Source organism: Hirundo rustica, chromosome 3 (genome assembly GCF_015227805.2).
Source record: "Hirundo rustica isolate bHirRus1 chromosome 3, bHirRus1.pri.v3, whole genome shotgun sequence".
In the NCBI taxonomy this organism is placed as follows: domain Eukaryota; kingdom Metazoa; phylum Chordata; class Aves; order Passeriformes; family Hirundinidae; genus Hirundo; species Hirundo rustica.
This window is the reverse complement of record NC_053452.1, coordinates 50,167,628-50,193,379: the sequence shown is the minus strand read 5'-3', so window position 1 is coordinate 50,193,379 and position 25,752 is coordinate 50,167,628. Positions and strand designations below refer to the sequence as shown.

At 37.1% G+C, this 25,752-nt stretch overlaps 1 protein-coding gene across 7 annotated transcripts in view; it reads left to right on the top strand.

Moving 5' to 3' along the window:
- UTRN (utrophin) overlaps positions 1-25,752 on the top strand; it is a 351,387-nt gene that overhangs the window by 254,764 nt on the left and 70,871 nt on the right. For all 7 annotated transcript variants that reach the window (XM_040060117.2, XM_040060120.2, XM_040060116.1 and 4 more), the window contains 4 exons: positions 5,875-6,004; positions 17,200-17,468; positions 19,500-19,646; positions 21,059-21,137. In XM_040060117.2, the coding sequence (XP_039916051.1) occupies positions 5,875-6,004; positions 17,200-17,468; positions 19,500-19,646; positions 21,059-21,137 (625 nt within the window). The remainder of the gene's footprint in view (positions 1-5,874; positions 6,005-17,199; positions 17,469-19,499; positions 19,647-21,058; positions 21,138-25,752) is intronic.

Sequence of the window (25,752 nt, the reverse complement as noted above, 5' to 3'; positions counted from 1 at the left end):
CTGTAACAAGTTCAGAAGAAAGTCAGTTACCCTTCCTTATATTAAAGTGTCTCACAGGAATTTGCTGATGCATTTTGAGATAGTCACTTTATTGGTGATTGGTTTTTAGAATGTCAGCAATAGCTTTGTGTTTCTTGTCTGAGCAGTACTGATAGACAGTACTTTCCTTCCCCTATCTCTTTGGCTGCATTGCTGCAAAGTACTTTGCTCGAGATGCTTATTTTATGTCATGCATGTCTATTAATGCATATTTGGGGGTGGGTGGTGTTTTCAGTGAGTAGCCATGAGCACATGCGCTCCTCCAGAGAGAGAAGGGAAATTATCAAGGGACAAGAAAGTCTCAGTGAAAAAGTGCCCCTGTTTCTGGCCTGGAGCATCTATTTTGATAAATCAAAGAGAAAGTCTCAAGTAAGCTAACATTTATCTGCCTCTGGTAAAAGATCACCAGCATGCACAGTCTAATTCTTTTACCCACATCTATGCTTTTAAATTCCTGTCAGTTTAGTTTCCTTGTGCATGCAGGCAAAAAAGGGGGTATTTCCTATAGATGTGACACTGGGTCTACACTCACATTGAACCTTTGTAGTTGACACCTTATTTGTATACTCTTTAGTGACACTACAGCAAAAGAGAGAGCAAGTGGCAAATGGTCAACTGAGAGACAATTTAGAAAAATGCAGTCTTTGGCTCTTCTCTTTGGTCCTTTTTGAGATGTCTATTTAGATTCCTCTATTAAAAAAATCTAAAATACTCAATATATATTTATTATGAAGGCAAACAACATGTAGGATTCGATCTCATCTTTAAAGTCCCATGTGCTACATGTGTCTTTATATCTCTAGGTATTAATGGTTGTATATTAGGCACCATTTTTCTCCTTCATTATTTCTCTTGCCGCGTAGATTTTGTATGAAGTAGTAAAAGGTAAATGCATGGTAGGCTGCACGATCTCAAGTTAAATATTGCTCTTTATTTGACTATTTTCTTTATCAGATGGGATAGAAATGTAAAATTGACTTTTACAGACACAGAGACCAAAACACTTTGAAATTTTATGTGTAAATGTTCCATTAAATAGTATCTGACAGGAAGGAACAGCTTTTAAACATGCTATGCTTATTTTCCTTCTAGTTCGTTCTTTAGTGATGGAGACAGCTGGCAGAGACTCAGTCACAACCTTTATCTCTGTATGATCTTTATAAACAATTCCTCATCTCAGTCTGAGTTTGCTCAATCATCCTGCTTATTCTTCCCATCCTATTAAATGCCACAGATTATTTTTTTCCGTTTCATTTTAGTGTATAAAAGTAACAGGAGTTTTTCAAGCACTGGGTACAGAATAAAGATGAATAAGTAATTAAATGCTACAGGAGCTGCTGATTGGCACATAAGGCTGCAGTGTGCTGAACTGATATCAGTTACAATAACTTGCATCTTTACTTCCTTGAAAGAGTGCATAATGAGACCTGATTTAAATATGTTCTGTTTTTAAGAAACATCCCATGTGTTTTCTTTGAAATTAGCTTTGCCTTCATCTGTTGGAACTATTAAGCAGATCTGCTCCTTGAGTTATTCTGTATGAGTCTGTACAATTCAAAAGAGAAAAAGAGACTGCAAATTAACAGTGAGTAAATTTGGAAGTCCACTTACTAGCTCAAAAAACAATTTTAAGGTACAGCTGAAGGAAATAGGTGCTTTCAGGATACACTAAACAGTGTAAAAATCACAATAGCAAAAGTTTTGTAGCTTTTAAATTTTTCAAGAGTGAAAATTACTTCAGCTGCAAAGCATTCCCAGCAGAAATTTTGTAATGCCCTGGTTTATGCAACTTCCTTTAAAAATCTTAGCCTACAAGAAGAGTTGGGTTTTATATTAGAAATCAGATGTATCTTTAATGAAGAGAGGGCAAATGGGTTTGATTATCTTGGTGTAACAGAGCAAATGGTCTATCTGCATTTCCAGAGTTACAAAGGGAACAACATATGTTTGAGTTACTGAAAGAGGAACAGATCAAAACGGAGATTAAATCACTGGATTGTGACTGGAAATCATGGAGGCGCTTTTGTTCTCTTCCCTGAGAGGAGGATTGTGTTAGTGGGGTCCTGGGTTACTCCGCCGTAGTTGGCTAACTTGAGGCCTCATTCCTACAAAATGAATGCTGCAGTGCTGATTGTAGTCATTGCTTCATTTCATGCTGCATAAAATATTTCAAGAGGGTCATTTTGTAAGCCCGTGTCCATCTACCAGTGGAAGACTTTTCAAAGTAGGCTATTTTTAAAGTAGTTTGGGCTAGTATTGTTTAAGGTTAGCTATGAAAACAGTTTGTGTTAACACTGCATCAGCACACCAGAGTTTAAGTTTTCAGGGCTTTTCCCCGCCTCTTTTATAAGAATCAAGAATGTCTAAAATTAGCATTTTTTCTTCAGGACTCTTGCATGTCCCGGTTTATGTCGGAAGAATTGATTTGCAAATGCAACAGAACTGTGTAAACCATAGACATTGGATTTAGTAGTTTGTCACCTGTCAGATAACTGAGGGAAGTGAAGCTTTCATTTTGAACCATTACCTAAAGTATACAGCAATTTTGCAATTTATAATTGTTGGATGAAATACAGTGGTATGAGTTACTGCCCCTTTTTGTATGACCAATATAGCTTTAAAATATTATTGTGCTTTTATAAACATAAAAAAGCATAGTGTGGCAAAATAAATGTGTTATCTCTGTGATCAGTGTTCACTTTTTCATTTGTATTCACATCTGCATGCTCAACAAGACAAAAAAATACTTGCATCTATGTGTTTAGCTTATTAGTGGACAGTTTTCAGTGACAAATTTTGAGATGCTTCTCAAGTTTGGGGTTTTTTTACCATCTCTTTACCTATTTAATCTATACCAAAACTCTAGTATCAATTTTCTCCCTGAAACACATATCCAGCAACGGGAGGGGATTTCTTCCTCTGCTAAAGCCCGTGCTCCACTCAAATCTTACAAATGCTTTAATTGTTTTAGTTCTTAATGACAAAAGGAGAATGAAGTAATATCCTTGTCTACTGAAGGAGGTGCATCCAATCAGAGTAGCACTGGAGGGATATAATTTGAAAAACTGAATAAACCACCAAAATATATGATTGTACTTTTTATTATATAAAAACCTTTACAATAATCAAATTCAGTATTGCAGGTTTTATATTCCTTGCTGGGCTTTTTATGACTTACTATGTAGTGTTCCTCTAGATGTGATTTTTCTAATGAAATCTTTATTTTGTCCATTCAAGACAGATGATATTTCAGCTCAAGATCAGATTTATAAATGGCTTTCTTTTTCTGTTCTGTTGCAGAGAGGTTTGCTGGTACTAGAGATAGTATTATTGGTATGCTTGGTTATGCTTGCATTGTGTACTCTCATTGTTCTTCTTGTTTACTGGCAGAGAGACAGAGAGAAATATATTGAGTATCACTAAGAAAAGGTTATTCAAGTTTGAGTGCATTTTTTTTTGCACCTGTGGCATAAGAAAAAACAAAACATAATCTAAGAAGTCTGTGTTGTGCTCAAGGTACTCTACTGCTAAATGATTTTAGTAGTATTATTTCAGTGTGTGTGGTTTATTTCATGCTGAGAGAGTTTTCTATCAAAAATATTGATAAGGATTGCCATGGATGACTTATAGCTGATGAGCTGTGTGGGCAAGACTCTCAAAATCTTTGTGTTGTCAACCTCAATTTGAACAACTTCTATGGCAGGGATGTTGGAGAATTAAATCCAAGGTCTCTTAGGTCAAACTTGATTGAAATTTTATTGAGGGTCACGAGAAATTGATGAAACACACTATGTGAGGGTAAACAGGAGAGACAGAGTAAAAGAGATCCATCTCTAGATTGTTTCTAACTGCTGGAATTTCTTAGCATACTCAAAATGTGACATAGCCTCCCTTTTCTTGTATGCTTTGGAAATATTCTCCCCTGAGTTATATGAAAGGGTGAAAAGTAATTCTAGAAATATTTTCTACTTCAAAGTGTAGTAATCAGCCCTCTGTTTCTGACAAAGCTTTTGAAATTAAAATACATTATATTTTACTGAGGCATCCACACAGGTTCTACTAACCAAAAGTCTTTTTTAAATCGGGAATTTTTTGAGCCATACTACTATCTTCCTTCTTGCTTGAAACAAATTCTCTAGAGAATGCCTTAATGATTTGTAAGCTATAGATGAATCAAAGTGTCTAAATCTGATGTGTGTAATATGAAATTAAAATATTCATACGTACTGGGATGAACTGAAGAGATTCTTCAGGAATGTTGCTTTTACAATGCTTCCATTTCTGTTTTGTTTTGTGGGTTTTTTTAATAAGGAGGGCTTGTTTTTCAAATGACAATTTTTGTTACTTATGACATGGAGTATGTACTGAATCCTACAAAGGATATTATTGCTCTTCAGAAGCATGCAGAGATAACACTGTTCTGAGGAGTGTTTGTATAAATACAACAGCTGGACTGTACAGTGCAGGACTGTACAATGTAATGGAGGTTATGTGTTTTCAGTGATTAGTTTTTGTTTAGTTTATTTATTTATTTGCATGTTTGATTATTTATTTATTTATTTTAAAGCAGTAGAGTGGAAGGATTTGGAACGATGAGGAAGATAAAGGAATTAAGTTGGGGAGGAGGGAGGAAAAGCAACATCTTGCATCCTGTTAAGATGAGGTTGAAATAAGGGTGTTTTTTGTGATGGTGACATCAAGAGACTAACTAGTGAAAAGTATAAGACAGCATTTGTGATGCTTTTATGGTATCTGTTTTTCAAACTTATCTGTATTAGAACATTCATTTTATTATAAAATGTTGGCAACATTGACTAACTGCTTTTTTTGGTCTGGAATGGGGCTTTAGCAAATTGTGACAGCAAAATAAGCCTTGACTTTTTAATTAGGACTAAAAAAATACATTCTAAAAAATATTGTATTCTAATAATGTTTAAGGTATCTTCTTTCATGTTTCTGTGTGTATAAAATAATACAAATAAAACAGGAAAAGCAGTTTCCTTCTAGGTGGGACAGATGTATGCTTTGTGCTGGAAGAAAATGCTTCATAAGGAACATAACAGCTGACTACTTGTGACCTTTTTTAAAAAAAAGATTGGTTACATTTAACTCTTTAATAAAGTCAGAAATTCTGGAGAGCAAAATATCCTGAAGTTAATTTCCACCACCATGAAAAAAATCTTACATAAAAATTGATGTTTTTCTTTATGTACATGAGATACATGTAGAGTAAAATATTTTTTGAGTAATACAAAAGATGACTTCTTCAGAATGTGTTATCACATACAAAATTCCTGATACATGTTTTCTACATTTTAAAAATATTAGTAAATAGTGAACAGAAACAAGATGTTTCTTTTTCTAAGGAATGTTAACAAATTTTGCAATTCCTCATAGTATTTATAAAATAATTTTCTGAAGTCTCAGTAGATGCTGTTTGCTGTTATTCCAGCTGTCAAAAAATAGACAGACAAAAGTCTGTTGTAGCAATCTACTATATATTAGCAATCCTGTTGAAAGCAATAAACCCATTAAATTTACCTTTTAATAGAATTTTAATGTAGTAGTTCCAGTTTGTTAGGCTTTTTTTAAAGTTAGCTTCATCACCTATCTCATATTCCTTTCTTCAAATCAATTTCCTAAAAATTACCCTTCCAGCCTCAATTTCTTGCTGCCCCTCTTTTGTAAAATTTGCATTTTATCTTGCAGTCTGAATAACATTGGCTATTACTCACTCACTCACTAGGCAGGTCTGGCTGGAGAGATGAAAACAGAGAAAACGATATAGTTCACAAGGTCAAGTTACAAATGCATTCTTCTTTCCCTTCCCAAAAGGCACTGAGGCGTGAACTGAAGGATAAAGAGCAAACCATTCTCAACGCTGTGGACCAGGCGCGAGTTTTCCTTGCTGACCAACCAATTGAGGGGCCTGAGGAACCAAGGAGGAGCTTGCATTCAAAAACAGGTCAGAAAATACTCACTTCTGGGGAAGGTCAAAGAAGGAGAGAAAGGACTTGCATGACTCGCGTACATATTTTATATCCCAGTTACTTGCTTAGACCTCAGACCTTTCTGAATGGCATCCTGGTGGCTTTTATTTCAATAATTTAGACTCAAGGATTACTTCTCTGTTTTGTAGGTACTTGCATTTTAATGGAAGAAGTAAAAACATCTCTTCTGCCTTTTCCAATTTTTTGGTTCAAAATGCCAATGATAGTTCTGGGGTTTCTTCTTAACACAATAACATACACACTTTAAATATAATCAGAATAGTACTTCAAGGATTCCCATTCAAACTTCCTTATGTCTATTGCAAAGTTTTACTCCACAAATAGAAATAAGCATATTTAGTGTTGTATCTCATTAGAAGTAAAATAAATCCGCTTTGGGAAGGCAGTCATTAAAGAATCCTAATGATTTGAATATTAGGTGAATCATTGCTAAGGAATGGAACCATAGCTATCCTAGAAACAGTTTGTGCATAGTATTTGTTGAGATGTTACTCTAAATATCAGAGACTTACAAGAAGGTAATAATTTGTCTCTAGTCCCCCACAACCACAAAATAGGAAATTATCTCTCTAAATTCTACAATTATATCTCTGATATAAGCTACAGCATTATTAAATCTTACTTTTAGTTTCACAAGAACTGGAAAATGTAATAATCTGCTTTTGCAGAATTATCAGTTGCTGTAAGACGTGAAAAATTTACTGTTCTGTATAATTTACAAAATTACAGTTTATCTGCTTTTATCAGGAGTTAGTTTTTTCTTTCCATACGCCATCTTATACATCCCCATTGCAAACTTCTTAAGTTTGTTCAGTGGAAGCAACTAATCTTTCCTGCACCCATACATCGTGTTATTTCTGTACAAATTTTTTAAGTAGTTTCATATTCCCTAGTACAACTTTGTGATAAAGTTTGAATAGCTGGTGATTAGAGCCAATGAACCATTTTTCTCATTGATTAATGGTACTGGTACCTTAGCTTTACTTCTGATTTGAACTTGTGACTCCTGAAAATATTCAGTTTCCCTTTACTCTCAAACCCATTTGCTATATGGCAGCTCTAATGTTTTAGTTGGTCTAAATCACAAGCAACCTTACAGTTGAAAAGTAAGGATTCATTCTTTCATGCAGAAGTTTGAAACTGCAGGTTCTCTCCTCAAAAATAGAACCTCTCAGCACAAACAGTGCCAGTACATAAAACCTTACCAATGTACAATGTTCATTTTCTAACAGGATTTGATATCAATGATGTAGTCAGTGCTGATTGATGAGATGCAAACTTCAGTTGATAAGATGCATCATAAATTTTTGCTATCCTGTATGCTATGATAAAAATTATTAATTTGTGCCATGCCAATGGCAGTGAAAACAGTATAACAGGGAATTTGATGACCATGGTAAACTGCATGGCCGTAACAGCTATGGTCTGCAAGTGATGTGTGCATGTCTCCAGTCTTGTCATCGTGTTTGAAAACCAATCGTGTTCCCACTGGGAAGCCTCATGCATGTGCACTGATCTTCTTTTCCTCTTTCTTCTTCAATCTCAATACTGCCATGGACTTTCTTTTTTGAGCATGTGATGAGTCTTGACTACCGGCCAAACTCCCACCCATCCACTTATGTCTTCCACTGCAGTGGAGTGGAGGCAGGAGATGGGAAGAACATGAGTGAGAAAGCTCATGGGTCAGGATGGGGAATCAGATGGATCACAGATCCCATACAAACTACTCTTGTGGACCAAACAAATTTAGCTTGGGGAAAACAAACTATTTATTGACATTTAAAATAAATAATTAAATGCAAAGTTGGTTCATAGTGGGGAAAAAAACCTCACAAACATTAAAACCACGGCTTTCTTCCCGCCTTTCACAGACTCATCTTGACTCCCTCATTCCTGTCTCTTCCCCCACCTTGTTGTGACGCCAGTCATGCTCAGAGAGGCAACAAATGGCAGGAGAGGGTGGGAAGGTGGTGACTCCATGGTTAGCCTAGCAGTTTCTTTCTCATAGTACTTTCTTCGCATGCTTTTCCTCTATGTGCTATCTCCGTGGGGAATATCTGCTTTACCATGGGGTTACTACTCCACTGACTTTGTTGTTCCCTCTGCTGTTTCTCCTATCAGTTCCCTCCTCCTCTCTGGTGTTTTCTTAAGTATACTTTCCCTGAGGTGCCACCAGCGTGGCTGAGGGCCTCAGGTGTGCCCCATGGTGAGTTGACTAGGGTCTGCTGTCCCTGGGACAGGGCAGCCCCAGCCTCTTCTCCCAGAAGCTCCTGCTGCTGGCAGTGGGCAGAACAGCCTGCGCTTTCTGTAGATTAACAGACCTTCAAGCCAAAAGCCATCCTTGAATCATTTTGTCTGAACTCATATATTTATATAGTACGCTGTTAATTTTCACCTAGGAGAGTGAGTCTAGTAAATTTTTTCTGACAACTGATGCTACCAGTCTCAGAAAACTTAATCTCTGAACTAGAAGATAGCCAGACACATACCATTTTTCTTCAGATTAACCATTTTCAGTGAAGTGTGTGGGCTTTAGTTTGCTTTTGAGATGTTATATTTTTATTTTCTGTCAGCCTCTTGGTCACTGGCATTCTCTGTAGTTGATTAAAGTTAACTTGTTAATTTCAATGAAGTCCACTTCATGTTGATAAAGGTGGAGTGTGGGTATGGATTCTAAACCGACAGTCTGTTTTCTAAAAATATTGACAGTCAACACTGTACAGTCTTGATTTGAACATTGCTCTGGCTTCTTCTATAATAGAAATAGAAAAGCTATTTTACTTACTCAAACTTGCATTAACTGGAAATCACAGTTACTTGAGGCTATTTCCTACCTTGTATAAGGAAGGAGGTTGTTATGGGGGAATGGTTAGCTAATTTGAAGATGATAAAGGTTGTAAAACTGTTTTCTATTTTCTTCAACCTCTCAATCTATTTTTTTTTTTTAATCAGTATTTTTTATTATTTTCCCCTTTACCACAGATCTCTTCATGTCAGCGGCAGGGGGGGCACATCGTGGCAAGGGCGAGGAATGAGACAGATTTAGGAAAAAGTTTTAGAATCAGTTTTGAACTTACCTGACTGAGACCTGTTTGAAGGACTTGTGCATATATACATTTATTGTTCTATCCGAAGAGAACGTTTGTTACAGAATGCCTTATGATAAATCATTTCTGTCTGTAATGGTCTTGTTAATTTCAAACATAGGACAAGAATGCAGATTCAGGTTATGAGTAAGCCTTGGTTTCTGCTTTCCCATCTTCACCTTTTGCTTCTTGTGTTGGCCTTTTACTGTACCAGAGTAACTGGCACATTCAGGCAGAGCTCTCTATCTTCCAAGAAACTACTTCCTTAGTTAGCTATATCTCCCATCTGTTTTTTCTTCTGCTTTTGTTTTGCTATGTTTCTGTAGAGAGGTCCCATCACAAAAAAGGAGGTTTCACAGTCTTCCTGTATTTGAGCTGCCTCAGCATCTGAGTGGAGCTGATTGATAAGCTGGCAGGCTAGCTGCTGAATTTCATGGATGAACAGGTTAAAGAAATTGAAAATGCTCGTGATTTTAGTGGTTTTTGTCACTTGCCCATAGTACAGGAGAGAACTTTGATCTAAAAATGTTAATTGTAGTTCTCTATGGCATAGTTACAGCTGGCTTCTTAGATCCATTTACTGTAAGGTTACAGGCCACTGGAGAGACAAAGGAAAGCAGATTTCATATTTTGGTTCTATGAACTGATGGTAAAGTTTTGCTGAAATTCTGTCCTTACGTTTCCACTGAAGCAGTGGAACATCCTAGCAGACTATCACAAGCCACGACACTGATTCTCATTGTAATAATGTTTCTGGGAGTCTGCACTGTTTTCCCAACTACTTTAGTAGCTTAGTTTCCTTAGGACAATTAGATTCCTAGCTTTCAAAGCTGCTGTTTGGTAGCAAAGGTTGTTGTGATAAACACAGCATTTAAAAATAAGTATTTACCATCTGTTATCTCCTACTAATTGAATATAAAGCCCCATAAATCACATCTGTGTTATAAAAGAAATATATTAATAAGTATCATTGAACTGTTTGTAGATACTTTATTTAAGGTTGTAGAGGGACAATATCTTTACCTGTTTCAGGCATAAATAAAAGCTGATTTTTTTTTTGCTTACCACCACTGACCACATTTAGGTATATTTCTCTGCAATAATTTTTCCTTTTGCAAGGAAGATCTCACTGAAAATAGGCAATTTATGCTCTTCTAATATATGATAGGTATATAGCAGGCAGTATTTCTATTCCCACTTACTTGCGTTTGTTCTCTAGCTATCACACACCACTGAATTTTTTTTTTTTCCTCTGCTGTGCAGTTGGATTGAGTATGAAGTCTTGACTGTAAATTAGAAGTGTTTAGGAGAACGAAGAGGATGTAGCCCACTGGAAGTCAGTGGAATCATATCCAGAAACTACTTACACTCTTTTCAGCGTTGCTGCTTTTGTTTTAGTTGGAGCTCATTCACTCATGACTTTTAAAAGTTTCTTCCTATGATAAATGTGCAGTTATCCATTGGAGAATCACAAAATATTTATCTCACTCATTTTCAAAATTAGATCTTTTGGTCACCCTACGAGTTTAGTCTACTTTGGCAGAGCTTTGGAATTCTTCCAATAGGGTCTACGTGGTTGTCAGCTTGGAGCCATATTGGTAAAGTTCAAGGAAATTGTTTCCACTTGCTGAATGGTGTGGAGTGCAAACTTAGAGGATTTTAATGGAAACAGGCTGGTCTGAGTTCAAAATGGTTAATTTTATTATTGGTTGATTGTTTTGGTTTTTTTAGTTCATAAGGACCTTGAGATATAAACCTAGTCATATTCATTCTTGACCTGTAGGTTCTGTTGTGTCTAAGTTTTACCTGAAATATGGGATGTTCTCTGGGTGGAAGCATGTTCTTAATGTTTAACTGTTGCTTGTTTAAAAGGCCCTAGAAACCAGTGAAGCTTTTGTTGCAAGAGAACTTTCAGTTATGCCACGAGCAGTGCATATGACTGAGGGAGGTCAAAGGTTAGGACCTTGTGTGAAAGAAAATTCTTTTCTTATTCTCTAGAGCAAGCATAGCTCAAAAACATTGTAAATGAGCTTCAAGAAAGCAAATTGGAAATTGCAGAATAATTTAAAAAAAAATGTAATGTCTGTGAAGGAGAAAACAGGCTGAAAAGGGTTGCCTAGTAGGTCAGAAAAGTTCTGAACATGGATGTTTTTAAGTCCTGTGTGGCCATTACAGGGTGCTGTTAAGTTGGGGAGCCATATCTTTTGTGCTGCCTAATTTGGCTGTATACTGGTTTTGTATTGTTTTGGAAAAGAATAAGTGCTTTTGTTTTGTTTTGAAATGCTGTTAGGAGATGTAGGTCTGCCGCAGTCATGCTGAGGAGCTACCTGCCATATGTGTGGTGCCAAAAATAAATCTTTATTGATCTTTGGAATAAATAAAAGGCTTGTTACAATCTGCAATCACTGTGCTTTGAAAAGAAACAGGATTAATTCATTGCTTGCTTTGAGTAACTGAGATACAGTGGTAATGATCCTCTCTCCGTTGATACTTTCCCTTTATCAGCAATTGGGAGAAGACACAGCCTGGTGATACTGTAACAGTGCTGTTATATTTGCATTTTTCTGGGATTGTGGCAGGGGCATACTAAAACTGAACTCATTCCTGGTCTCTGTTCCTGGAGCAGAATAAAGTTTGGTTGCCGCTATGCAAAAGTGTTGCTAGCTTGCTTTTGATCACACCGCAAATATTGGTATGCTTATAGTGAGAAGTACTGTGTGTGGTTTGTTTATGTTGACAAATGACACTGGTTATGCTGGATAAATGTCTGATTCCCAGGCTTGCTCTAATCGTCATTGGTTTTCTGGAGAGAGTTGCTCTGGGATTACTTGATTATCTCTTTTACCTATAAGCTAGTTTCTTTGTTTCATCTTTCTGTGTCTTTACCACCAGCACCCACTGGGAAATATCAACAATCAATATTAAAGGACATGTGTATTTGCTGGTACTGTTCTCAGTTGTCTTTATCTGGAATACATACTCCAAGCCTTTTCCAGAACTATTCATCATGCATGGCGTTACCAGTTTCATTTGCTCTACTTTTGCAGTTCTGTCTTCTGTAGACCAGAGGTAATTCATCTTTTATCCTGAAGAGACTTTTTTCATTCACTCTTTATTTAATTGCATTTCTCTAGTTTAAAGAATTTTCAGTTTTGGTATAAGAAAACTTAAGTGGGCATGAAGGAAAATGACTGTGCTCTTTGCTTGTTTTAACTGAGTATGCAATAGATATTTGAACAGGAGAAGAAGGTGATGTATTGGGTTATGGTTGGATGCTTGGATTCTGACTAATTGCTGTGTTTAAGCAACTGCTGCTTATTCTTAAACTTCCTGTTCCCATCACATCAGGACTAAGTTTTCTGTCAAGACTGTTAGAAACTCAGACAATGCTTTCTCTGCAGCAGTGCTTAAGACTTCATGATGCAACAATAGCACTGCTTTTGGATCTTCTGTGTAGGAGTTTGATAACGGGCCATTGCACCTATTCAAATCCTCTGAAAGTTTTTGTAATGAGCACAGTGCTGTGTCATCCATTGATTTTTTTTCTGCAAAGATTGATTGAACCAAGGAAGAGGCAGTGTTTGACATGACATGAGAAAGAGGCAACATGAAATCATCTCCAGTTCCTGTGTATTTGGTTAAGAATTTAGAAAAAGTGAAAGGAAATTAATGTAATTTTTGTAAGATGGAAAGAGATCACTAGTTCAAGGCTACATAATAAGGATTAATCAGTTGCTTAGAATGGAAACTGCTACAGCCATATAGTCTAAGAGATCTAAAATAAATTCTTAAGCAAGAAGAATTTTCTTCACTGGTATTATCCATGTATGTGTGCATGCAGTGAACCTATATGCTGAACATTCAGGCCTGAAAGTTTTCCTTCTATGGCACTCAGTCTCCTAGAGAAACAGAAAAGCTGTTGGAGCTGTCAGTGCTTTGTGAGAAAACGTGTATATTAAAATCAAGGTTTTGTGTTCTTTTTTCACTACAGAAAAGGACTTTTTTCCCCTGATTGCAAGGTCAGTTAATATCCGTCCTCTCTGGTAAACAAATGATCCAATGAATATAAGCTCTTCTTACTCTCTGAGCAGCTGCTGAAGTGAAGATAATGTAATAAGTACCATTAAAAAAAAAAAAAAAGGGATGGGAAGACACCGATCAAACTGATGATTGAGAAGGAACAAAAGAGCAATGACTACTGTGTAAAACTTTTCACAGCAGAAAGGAATCCTGTCTGCTGGTTTGTGTGATGACAGGCTGGTTAAATGAATTCTAAACTAATAGAAGAAAAATTCTTCTTATTAAGACAATTTCTTTGAGACTTACAATTTTATGCTGTGCAACCAGTATCTTGAAGAATGTGATCTCTGCTTGAAAAAAAATTGCTCATTAATAAGTTGGGCTTTTGTGATGGAAAACATGAAGTTATACAAGAGGTATTTCTCTTAAATGAATGGTTTATAGCTCATAAAAGCACGTTTTGCTCTATTTCCTTAGTAAATGTCTTTTTAGTGAGAGGTTTATAAACACTTCTGAAGCTTTCGTAAAATAAAGCAGTCTTGCAATGAATTAATATTTTTCAAGTACAATATGTGGTGGATATCCTTGCACAATACCACTCATTTGACAAATGTTATTCAAACATGTTTTGGGTTTCAATTCTCTTTGGATACTTGAATCACCCCAGTCATTCTGGAATCTTTTTCCCATCCCCAAATAAGTGACTAGTTCTTTTGTGAATAAAGCTGCCTTGTTTTAGCTGACCAGACAAATAAAGTCAGGCTGTTGCTCCCCTCTCCTAATCACTGAATCATCAAGCTTGGAAGAGACTTTCAGGATCATCTAATCCACTTGTTAACCCAGCAACTCCATAACCAGCCCATAACCTATCCCCAAGTACTACATCCAGTCCATTTTATTACGACAGCCACTTTTCTTCCTATTGCCTCTGTTAGGGCAAGAAGCAGTCATTGGATCTGCTGTGTCAATACCTTTAAGGAAAGCCAAGGAGTTTTGCAAGATTTTCATCTCTTACTGTAAAGCACTCCACATGTTCTTTGTCAAGCAACGGAACTTTTTAACTGGCTAATAATCCAGCTTAGACCTGCTCAGGTCTTGCAACATTCTACTCTTTTATGCAGCATTGGTAGATTTTGGCTCTGACAACAGATAAAGAATGATGCAACTGCATGATGTTGGATCAAAATGGTAGATTGCAGCTTTGCATATATGGAACTTCTCCTTAGTCCAGTTTCTGGGTGTAGTGTTCCCTGTATTCATGTGTTCAAGATACCAACAGAGGAGGCTTCATCTAATGGGTCTGCAGTCTTCTGTGCCCTTTCATTGAAGCTCTATATTGCTTTACCTTAAGTAAAGTATTCCACCTCTGGGTGCTCCCTTAGTCTTCATTTATGAGTTTTGCAGCTTTTACTCCTGAGGTCTGGTTGTGCACAACCTATAGCTGTATCATAGGAAACATCAACCCGTAATACTATGGTCCTTAGGTGCAGCTTGACTTCTAGATTGTTCACAGTCCCTTTGTCACTGGACTGTAGTGAATTCCCATTCATTCATCAATATTAATATTCTCAGAGGTGAATTATTCCAAAATTACTCATGGTAACAACTTCTTTGATGTCTTTACATATACAATTTGTAGCTGTTCTTTTCTGTGTAAAAGAATTCTTTTTCCTGAAAGAGGGTTTTACTTTAGAGCATGAGCTTTATTTCTTTTCAAAAGAAATAAAGAAATATTTTCTTTGCAGAACTTGGGGTAAAGATCATTCCAAAACTGTGTTGTGCTATGATGCAGTTTATTCTTCTGTGAAATGCTGTAAATCCAGAGATGAGGTGCAATTTATCACAGCATAGCTTTGGTTTTCATCTTTGTTCTGGTGTGTCAGTATTGCAAATTGTAGACTGCTGCCATATCTCCGTATCCCAGAGCTACAGACATAGTTCATATCTCTTTGCATCTAAATAAGCATTGCCGTTTTTTTTCATGGCCATTTCATTCCAATACCTTCCTGCCACTGCAGTGTCCCTAAACCTGGGTATAATCTCTGCTTTTACAGGGAGAGTGCACATAGGTAGTGCTCTCATGTGATAGCTTACGGCACCCAACAAGTCACTGGAATATTAACCTAGGACACTTCGTAAGCTGAAAATATCTTTTGTACCCCTCAGCTGCACTCTTTCTTCAAATGGCTCTGTTTTGAGGTCAAAACATGCACCACAACCCACAGACTGGGTATGTGTCTCTCTTCCCTTAGTGCTGTTCCCTCTTGCTGATTACTCTTTCCTTCCACTGTGCTCTGGTTACCATTCCTCATTTGTTGTTTCTCCTACATAATCCCTTCCCAGCAAGCTCCTTGTGCTTTTGGGCAACACCTTCTCCTCCCTATATCAACAATTGTAATACAAATTATAAATGCATTGTGGTTGATTTTTTTGTTTGTTTATCCCTGATGGCTTTTGGATTGTCTTGTTGAATACTCTTCTAGTATTCGTAGTCTAGCATATATGAAGACTAACGAGGGCTAACAAGATTTGAAAAAAACTTTAAAGAAAAAACAGAACAAATATGTGGAATTGGTGGGCAGAAACTCTGGTTGTGATCCAAACAATTCCTTGTTACTTTTTATCTGGAAAAAAGTGACTTCTCAACAGCAAATTGGAGTGTATTTCAATGTTTTATTTTATGTTAATTACTTACAATATGCTTTTCTGGGTGCTATGGGACAACAGTTGCATACTAGAGGCATAGTAGGGTAACTTTTGCAGCTGTAACTGTGAATTTACTTTGACATTCATCTGACCTTTGTAAAGCAAAAACTTCCTTCCCACACTATTTTTTCTCTGTTGCCCCCTCACCCTCCTCCACCACATGAGCAACTCCAAGCTCAGTCAGTAGTAGTGATTTTAAAGACAGTCTAAACAGTAAATGGAAGATTGTATGTCTCATCCGACTTCTGACAAAAATGGTGCTTTCATCTTTGCATGATTGTGTATAATTTATTCATAGGCAACCACTTGAATTTTAATCACAAGAGTACTGTGATAAACCTTTTTCAGGGCTTTTATATAGGGCTGAATAGAAGGCCAATTGGCTTAGTTTCAGTGCATGTCACGTCTCTGCTCCTTCTTTTGTTCTCTGTTTTTTGCATTATAGTTTCCTCTGCTTGCTTTTATGTAGAAGGGGAATCCTCTGAGACTGGCTATGTTTGTTTGTCATTACTGAGACAACTCTTCCCTGATGAAGGAAGCTTCCTATGAGTTTTTTTCAGCAAGGGCCCCCTGGGCAGTAGAGATAGTAGACCTGCTGGGGATGTTTTAGGGTTTTCTTTTTAGATTTCTGGCTGTCTGGGTCTTGCTCAATCTCAAACAGAAGTTTTTCCATGGTTGCTGGGTTGTGTGGGATATAGACACATAAATTTGTGAGAAATAGTGCACCATAAGCTTAATTCTTTTTCGTCCAACAGCTTCATAGAACATTTGTAGGTTTGGAAAAGCTATTGAAACCAGCCCTTTTGGACTTTGGTGTTAACACAGAAAAACCCATGTAGTGCTGCAGAACCACACCACCCATGGTATTTAGTATCTCTTGGGTTTTGCTACTGACTATGAAGAGACGTCCTGGTGCCACAGTGAAAGGTGGTGGTAAGAGACCCAGGAAGAAAGCACTGCCCTTGCTCTTTCTACACAAAATGATACAAAGATTACCTACTGAAGTTTCCAGGAAGGAAGAAAGTTCTTATATTTAATTTCCCTGTGCCTCCAAAAGGAACAAACAGATCAGCAGTAAGCTGCTTTTGCTTTTTGGCTATCATATGGAAGTCAGGAATAGTTTCCTGTCTTCTGATCAAGGCCTGTGTTTTCAGTAGGAGTGATTGAGGTTTATTTGAGTTACAGCAAGGTGGACTTTCTTTTACCTTGTACCTGCTGAAAGAAGTTATCAGCTGACACTGGACTTACTGACTGTCTTGAGTGTGTATTTCAGGAGCACTGTCTGTTGCACTGGACAAAAATAAGAAATAAACAGTATAACTTCTTTCCCTCTGCAGAATTGACTCCTGAGGAGAAAGCCTTGAAGATTGCCAAAGCTATGCGTAAGCAGTCATCGGAGGTAAAAGAGAAATGGGAGAACCTAAATGCCAGTGCCAGTATCTGGCAGAAGCAAGTGGACAAAGCATTAGAAAAACTGAAAGACCTTCAGTGTGCCATGGATGACCTTGATGCTGATTTGAAGGAGGCTGAAAATGTGAGGAATGGCTGGAAACCTGTGGGAGACTTGCTCATAGATTCATTACCAGATCACATTGAGAAAACTACGGTAAGTGTGGAACTCCTGGAAAAAAATTTGTTTGTGTGTCAGACCTCTCCATTCTAGTACCTCTAGTCATATTAGATATGCTTAAACTCTCATGTGCAGTATAAAATCTTTAAAGATAATATCTGAAGTCTCAAATAAAGTCCAGTGCCACATTCCCAGTGTTGTCTGGGGTTACATGCGTGCATAGATCTGTTTGGCCATCAAGTGTAACTTTCTTGTTAGAAAAACATTTACAGCTTATTTAATCATACAGAAATATATACATAGTTTTAATTTCTGTTCCTTAACTTTCACAAACTTAATATGTCTATTGTCTATTTTCATTTTTTTGAGTGAATATTTGCATTTGCTTTTACTTTAGCCTGCCTTCTTATCAGGATTATTTCAAACTGAAGAGCACATAGTGCACTCTAATGTTGTGGGCAAACCAGTTTTTGCTGCCTGGGTTCCACGCAGGGCTCGGCATCCCAAGGCATGGCGGCTCCTGATGGGAAGTAGTCATCCCCTGCCTAACTTCATGGATTGGGGAGGGACCTAGTAATGCAGAGCTCCCCAAGAAAGAATATTTTCTGATAATTAGCATTGTCCAGAAAAGCTGACTGGAAACAGTATAGTGCAGTGAATATTATAGATTCCAGGAGAACTTGTGTGTATGCACATATAGAAGATTGTTCTTTTGGGCAAATTTATCATTTACTGCTAAGCTTCTGTTTCACAAACACAGATTTTCAGTTTTTAAGCTTAAGAATGAATATGGCAAAGCATTAGAAGACCCTGGGGTTGTGTACCTGACCATGTCTTCAACATGGGATGCTGGTGTTAGAAGAACAAAATAGGCTGCTACCAGATTTCTGTAGATATTCTCTCTATGTATACAGTGTCTGTGAATTCACAGGGCTACATTATTTCACATATAGCAATGTAAGTATCCTCATTTTCCAAATTATATTGTTACTTTCAACGTTAATGGAACTGAAATCTTTTAAGCAAAGACAGTCAAAGCTGAGTTAATATCCAAACTGCTGTTGATTTGAAGCAAAGAAATAAGATGCTAATGCTGAATAGCTCCTTGTTCTCATGCTAAGAAGTGATTTGTCATATCTTAATGGCTTTTTCTATAAAGTAGATGAAAGCAAAGTATTTCAGATTGTCATTGCTGTGGGAAAACTGTAACATCTGCTGAAGCAATAGGGGCCTACTGGCTGTCCAGAAATAGCCAGTAGGCTGTTTCTTTCTTGACAGTATGTTTCTTCTGATTCTTGGCCTGATGAGAGTGATTTTTGAAGGGAGGTAAATAATTGAACTGTCCAAAGAAAGTACTTTCTTTACAGCTGTTTTGGGCTTGTTTCATGATGTTTAATCAAGATCTTTATAGGATTGAACACTTAACTACTCACAGCAAGAAAGACATTTGATGCATCTTTTAAACTGTAACTAAAACTTGCATCACTTTTGTCTTAATACAATATTTTGTTCGATTTGATTCAATAAACCTTTTACTTCTTTTCAGTCATTGTAATAGCTTTACTCTCTGGTTCTGATCAGGTAAAACATTGTACTTCTCCTTAGAAGCTACATTCCTTCATGCTTTGCTAGTTCAATAATAGTTTTTAAATTGAATTTTTGTCAGCTGCTTAATACTTGAAAACTATAGCTGCTGAACAATTTTTTTTCTTAAGAAGAGTTGGCAGGTTGTATGCTGGTAAAGCTAATATAGCACTGTGTATTTCCTTTTGAAAAGAAAAGTTCTATAGCCATACAGCACCACAATAAAATAATAAATTATTCTAGGGGTGCAATTTACTTATGGGTGTTTCAGTAAGTTTCATGCTGTTTTTCCTTAAAGGTGGATATGAGTAATACAATAAGAATATTGAAGCGAGTGAACTTTCTTTGCTGAGAACTGACTTGTGTGCAGTTGTTTAGCATAAGCTGCCACATTGGGGAGGTCAGCACCATGTGGAGTTTACTGTGGCTTTTGTGCTGTTCAGATGTCAATTGAACATAAATGTATGTTTCTTACCCTTTTAGGCTTTTAGAGAAGAAATTGCTCCCATCAACTTAAAAGTTAAAACGGTGAATGATCTGTCCAGCCAGCTGTCTCCACTTGACCTTTATCCATCTTTAAAGATGTCTCGTCAACTGGATGATCTTAATATGCGGTGGAAACTTTTACAGGTATTTTTCTGAATATGTACAGTAGGGGTTGTGGGGAGGGATATTTCTGACTCTCTTCTGTTTTCTTAGAAGATTTACTTACTGCCCTTTGTTCATTACTTCTGTCACTAAGGTGTTATTCTGTTAGTACCGAAGGAGCTGCCTTTCCTGCTGTAGTTTGGCCCAAAGCTTTTCCTTTCTATCTATTTTATCTATTTCAGCAGTTTATTCGAGTAGGAAACTGCATTGCAGTCTGGGGAGTAGTGGGAACTATTGCTGCATGGGTTTTTTGTGTGTCTTGTAGCAGTAGATTTTACTGCAGAAGTCTGTGTCACCAAAAACTGGTGTAAAAATTCCTTTTGTGTTTCCAGCTTGTGTGAAAGCTGTTTTATTTTGTCTTTGAATGTTCAGTTTCTGTAGGAAATTTCACTTAAAGTGATTTAAGTATTAGTAAAGCTATAACAAGATATAAGAAATACCAATTCAGCATGAAAAGCAGAAAAGGATATGCTGAGAGATTCATATTGCTTAGTTATGATTATTGTGCTTAAATGATCTGAGAAAGGTAAATTTATGTGCCTGATTACAGCTGAAACTCATACATAGTTTCACAGTGAATGATTTAATGAAGTTTTTTACATCAGTTATAAGTTCATTTATGAATTTTTGAAGTGTCTCTCTTTTTTTGTGTTTATTTTTGTAGGAAGTATTTATCACATATCTAGTGAGGGTGGTGGGAATGAATTTTCAAAACCTGGGCACCAGTGACTTGGCCAGTAGTTTTGAATGAGTCATTCCTGAGAGTCAAAGCTGTTACTCTGTCGTATCAAACCTTTTCTTTCCCAATACCTTTTGGTAGTGGGGCTTCTTTTCTTATTTTGTCTGTAGGTTTTGAGTTTTTTTAACTCAGAGGAGAGGGGGGTGGGCATGGAGGGGTGTATATTGCATGTGTCCTCTCAAATTTAGTTAATCAAGCAACCAAAGTATTGCTGTGTTCTACTGCAGTTTCAATTAAAGTGAGGGGAGTCATGTCAGCCAGTGAAGCAGTACCTTCCAAAATGGTTCTGTGCTGGAAAGACAGCTGTGAGATCAATGCAATCAAACTGAGACCTGCTGACTGTGGGAATTTGGACAGCAGAAGGGTTGGGAGGAGGTCAGAAACTTCAGCAGTTGGCTGTAGTCACCATGAAACTACTGTTGTTCATTATTGATCTACAGTTCTCACACGAGAACACTACAAGATAGAAACATGATTCTCATTAAGCAGATGAAAGAAAAATATGTAGCCTTAAATAGGTGGATGTCAAATAATTGCTGTGACACACAAACAAACTGATTCACTAAAAGAAATGTAAACAAACGATTTTATCATCACCTTGGTGTTGCAAAGTATATGCAATGTAGATTTTGAGAGTGTGTGTGTTTATGTGTAGGTATCTGTAGAGGATCGCCTTAAACAGTTACAGGAGGCACACCGAGATTTTGGACCTGCATCACAGCATTTTCTTTCCAGTAAGTTCCTTGCATTAATAGATACATGCAAGTTATGATTGCTTTCTCAAACACTCAAACACTTTCTCAAACATCTTTACTCCAATTTTTCCTGGGGCTTGAGGAAGTTCCTCTTCCGTTATATTATCTACCTTCTTGTTTTTGTCGGGGTGTTTCATCTTCATTACTTCATTGACATTTTGACTGGTGTGCTTCCCTCTTTCTGAGATGGTTGTGCCCTCTGCTTTATTCTTTTCCCTCTGCTGCAATGTCTGACCAGTGACTGTTCCAGAATCTTTGCGTGTTTGCAACCACATCTTTTCATCCTTTGCCAGCTCTTTCTTCCATTTCCTTTTGCTACCACACTTGCTGGGATGGCACAAAGGAAGAGCTCCCTGGATTTTTCTTTTTTTTTTAAAGGCTCTGTGTCATACATTCCTGGAACTTCAAACAAAGGTGTCATGCATTAGCGCAGTTTCGTTTTCAGTTAAGGAGGAATGTAAAGTGTTTTTTTCCCTGTCAGGACCTTAGAATTGTTTTAGAAAAGACAGAGACCTATCAGAAGGCAATTTTAAGATATTGGCATCTGTTTTGACCACTGAGAATGTTAAATGTGACTTTGGGAAGTACCCATATAAATCCTGATTTTGTGCAGGTCAGGCCCCTTTTTTTCCTCCTAGTCGGCTGAACAGGTAACACAGAGCTGGTGTTTCCCTCACTTTGGCGGGGAGCTGTCCCCGAGGCCAGGCCAGGCTCCATCAGCTCCTGACAGGGGAGGAGAGGTTGCAGCTTAACATCAGCTACTTTGAAAACCTCCCTGGAGCCCCAGAGCGGGAGGGATCTCTGCCGGGCCCCTGATGGCAGCTATGTTTTAGACCAAGGCCGTCCCAAGGCTGCTGATGGGTGGGACTGCACAATCTGCAAAAATTCCAGGCGGTTGCAGATTTGTAACATTGAAAGCCACTAGACTGTTGTAGTCTTATGGTGAGTGACTCCATGAGACTCTAAAGAAACTCCTCTCCCAAAGTGATGAAAAATTGTTTAAATAGTGAAACTGACTGAAAATCACAAGTTGAGTCTCTCTGTGTTGTTTTATAAGAAAGTTAACAGTTTGTAGAGAGAAAGAAAATTGTTTTAAAGTTTCATTTTGTTTTGTTTTCTTTTTTCAACTTTTCTTTCCCATTCTTTTAGTGTGTATTAATAAAACTATTTGTGTATTTTTAAGCTTAGGTGTCACCCTGGTTTTTCTGAGTTCTTTTAAAGCCTTCTACTTGTTCATAAGATGGAGCCAGTTTCTTTTGTTTCTGCACAGTATTAAGAGCAGTGTTTCACTTTTCTCATGCATGGGAACATAAACTTTTGGTTTTCATTCCCTGTCCTTTGTTTACATATTTCTAGCCTGAAATTGACAGCTAGTCTGCCCAGTGGGGTGAGGAGTTGTAACCCCAGAAGCCAACCCACAACCAGACCCACAAATGTATAAAAATGAAAGAGTTAACGGGCTGCTCTCTCTCTTGGAGAGCAACTCTGCACCGCAGACCTCTTGTCTCCGTGTTACTGCTTTGTGTGCCACTATCACACTTAGGCCTGCTTTGCTTTCTCCTGATCTTCTCCCACAAAAAGACCACTACACTAAATTTGGCAACCAAAATTTAGCGAACATGAAACCACTACAAAAGGGCTGGGAAAAGCAAACATGCCTCTCTTCCTCAAGACCTTTCCTTGCATCTTTTTAATAAACATTTTAGAGCCTATAATCTCACATCGACTAAGATGGGAAAAGCTTAGTTGATATAATTGTTACACATAGGTTGTAGTATCAGGTCTGTGTTTGTTTCCCGATGTTCCTGCCTACTTGCCACAATCAGAGCTAATGAGACAGAATTTTAACCAATCACCTCTCGAGTTTTTAATGGAGAGCTTCTATAAAAAAGATAACTTTACTGCAGGAGTGAAGAAGTCAACAAAATGAGCAACTCAGAGATTCTAAAGGAGTGTATGTCACTGTATAGCTAAACTGTTAATATAATTTAAATCACTAAATAGATCTTGATTTTTTTTCTTGACTTATGTTACAACCATGTTCTTATTTTGAATTGACAGTTAGTTTTTCAGTAAACCAAATGAAGTGTATATAAAATATTATGCAAACCAGCAATTCCTGGAGCCATTTACTCCTTTTTTGAATTGACAGAACAAACAAACAACTTTAAAAGAATAAGATTTATTTATTTTATAAAGCCCTATTAGAAATATTGCATACTGTTGCCACAGTGGTTTTATAGCTCTTGTAGTCTCAAACACGAGAGAGATTGGTCAGTACACCTATGTGATAATTCATTAAAGAGATCACAGATAGAGTGCTACCTTTGGCACTGCTTAAGAATGCCAGATGAAATGTTTGCAAGACTAGTCAGTCTAGTCTCTGCAAATAAACAGGTTAGGATCAATGTAGAAGTTGTTTCTTAGAATGTAGCTCTTATTCTGCTTGAGGGAGAATGAATGGAAGAGTCCATATGTAAAACTTGCCAGGAAAGGTTGGCTGGTTTTGTTTGTCTTGGCCTGGCTCGTTTCCTTGAATTGGCTTACAACACGCCACAATAAAACACCGTGTTCACAAGTCTGAGTGGTGAACAGGCTTTGTTGCTGGTTAAAATATTCATAGAATCATGTCCACAGAGACTATGCAGTGCCTTATCAGCATTCCTCAGCCATGTTTAGGGAATATTCTTCAGGCTTAAGGAGACATTCAGTTTATGTTACATATCAAAGTAAAAAAGGGGAAGTTTCCAGGATGGTTTCCGTGTTGGTAGATACCACAAAGAATTACAGCTAAGTAGCACAGTTTTGCAAAAACAAATAATGTGTAGTTATTAATTTAAACCACTTGCCAATAGCAACCTTTTTCTACACCAACTACGACTAAAGCATCTTAAAAAAAACCCAAAAAAAAAAAAAAAAAAAAAAAAAAAAAAAAAACCAAAACAAAAACCAAAAAAAAACCCAACACAAACCCCAACAACTACCAAACCTTTTCTAGAGCTTTAAGACGACAGAGTTAAAGAACCTATACCTACAACTTTATATAGTGTCTGGTAAATGTAAGTCATAGACGGTAACTTCAGAAGTAAAATAATAGAAAAAATCATTAAATCTGGAAAGCTGATGGCTTTATCCTGACAGGTTGAAAGACTGTGTATTCTAAATCAAAATTTTCAAACCTTTTTAGCAGCAATAAGTGACTTCTAGCTGGAAGAAACAAGTAGAGTAGTAGTCTGAATAAAACAATCTCAAACTCCTAAGACTGAGATTAATTATGTATGAATGTCTCCTGTAAATCTTCATTTCCAAAGCTGCACTTCTGAATTAGAGGGCAGGCTTTTATCTGTGCTTATCTGACAGCAGCAATTTTCAGTTTACCTCACCTACCTGTTACTCTTCCTCCAAATACTAAGAAGGAACCATAACTTGCCATCACACCATTTTCAACTAACTAGATCCCAGTTATCATTCAATCAGGATTTTTTGCTAGCAAACACCTATTTCTGCCTGTTCATCAGATTCATAGAATGATGAAATAGCTCCATTTGAAAGGGACTTACCTAAAAAGTTCATGTAGTCCAACCTTTTATGGGAAAGGAAGCCCAGATGAGAATATCCAGTGCCCTGGTTCCAGCCCTGTTAGTCCAGTGATTTCATCTCTGCAGTGGTGAGAAATGTTTCTTTACTAAAAAGACACAGTGCAGTGTTTTGATACTACTTGGAACACCAATTGGATGATTCATGCAGACCATCACTATGAAAGGACTTCAAAATATTTTTGAAGACTACCAAACAGTATATTATCCCTTTGTAAAATGTTCTGTGTTAGGAGTCTGATGTAAAGCTGCTTTAGTAGGCCACTGCAGTCTACAATCCCTCTTTTTGCTGAACTATTTGTTCCATCCCTTCATTGGGAGGCAGAATTTGGTTGATTTATTTTTCATTGCTTTTGAGATGGAAGGTAAGCACTTTTCAAGTCACTGATCACTAAATTTTACACATTCCCTAACACAGATAGAAGTGAAGAATCCTTATAATCCATTATTCTTTGCAAAAAACGTTGCTTTTTGCTGCCTCCTGCCTTTAGCAATAGTAACTTGATTTTTTTCTGTAACTAATTTATTTTCCAAAGCTGACTGATCCACTACTCTCTGTTACGTTTCTTGTATGTTTTGTAAGATGAATCCATGAACATCCACGGAGCACTGATTCCATATGTTCCCTAACAAACAGCTTATGTCTCCAGTGGCCTGCTCAAAGAATCTCTCAGCCATACTAATATCTGCAGGTCTGCTAGTGAATACCAAGTTGATAACTACTATATTCACTTTTCATCAGTGTTTTTAAAAAGAGAATGGTAATCTCATTTTCCAGACTTTTATACAGCAGAGAGTCTTACAGAGGTTGTTCCCAAATAAATAGAATATTACTTGTTCCATAATAATTAGTAATTTAATTGATTAAATTGTTTAGTTCATTTTTATGTCAGTGCAGAATGTCTATATCTGTCACAGCAAATAAATTGTAGTTAAGCAAATTCTTACTGAGCTGGCATAATTCATATGAACAGGATGTCACAGGAGCCACCATAGGT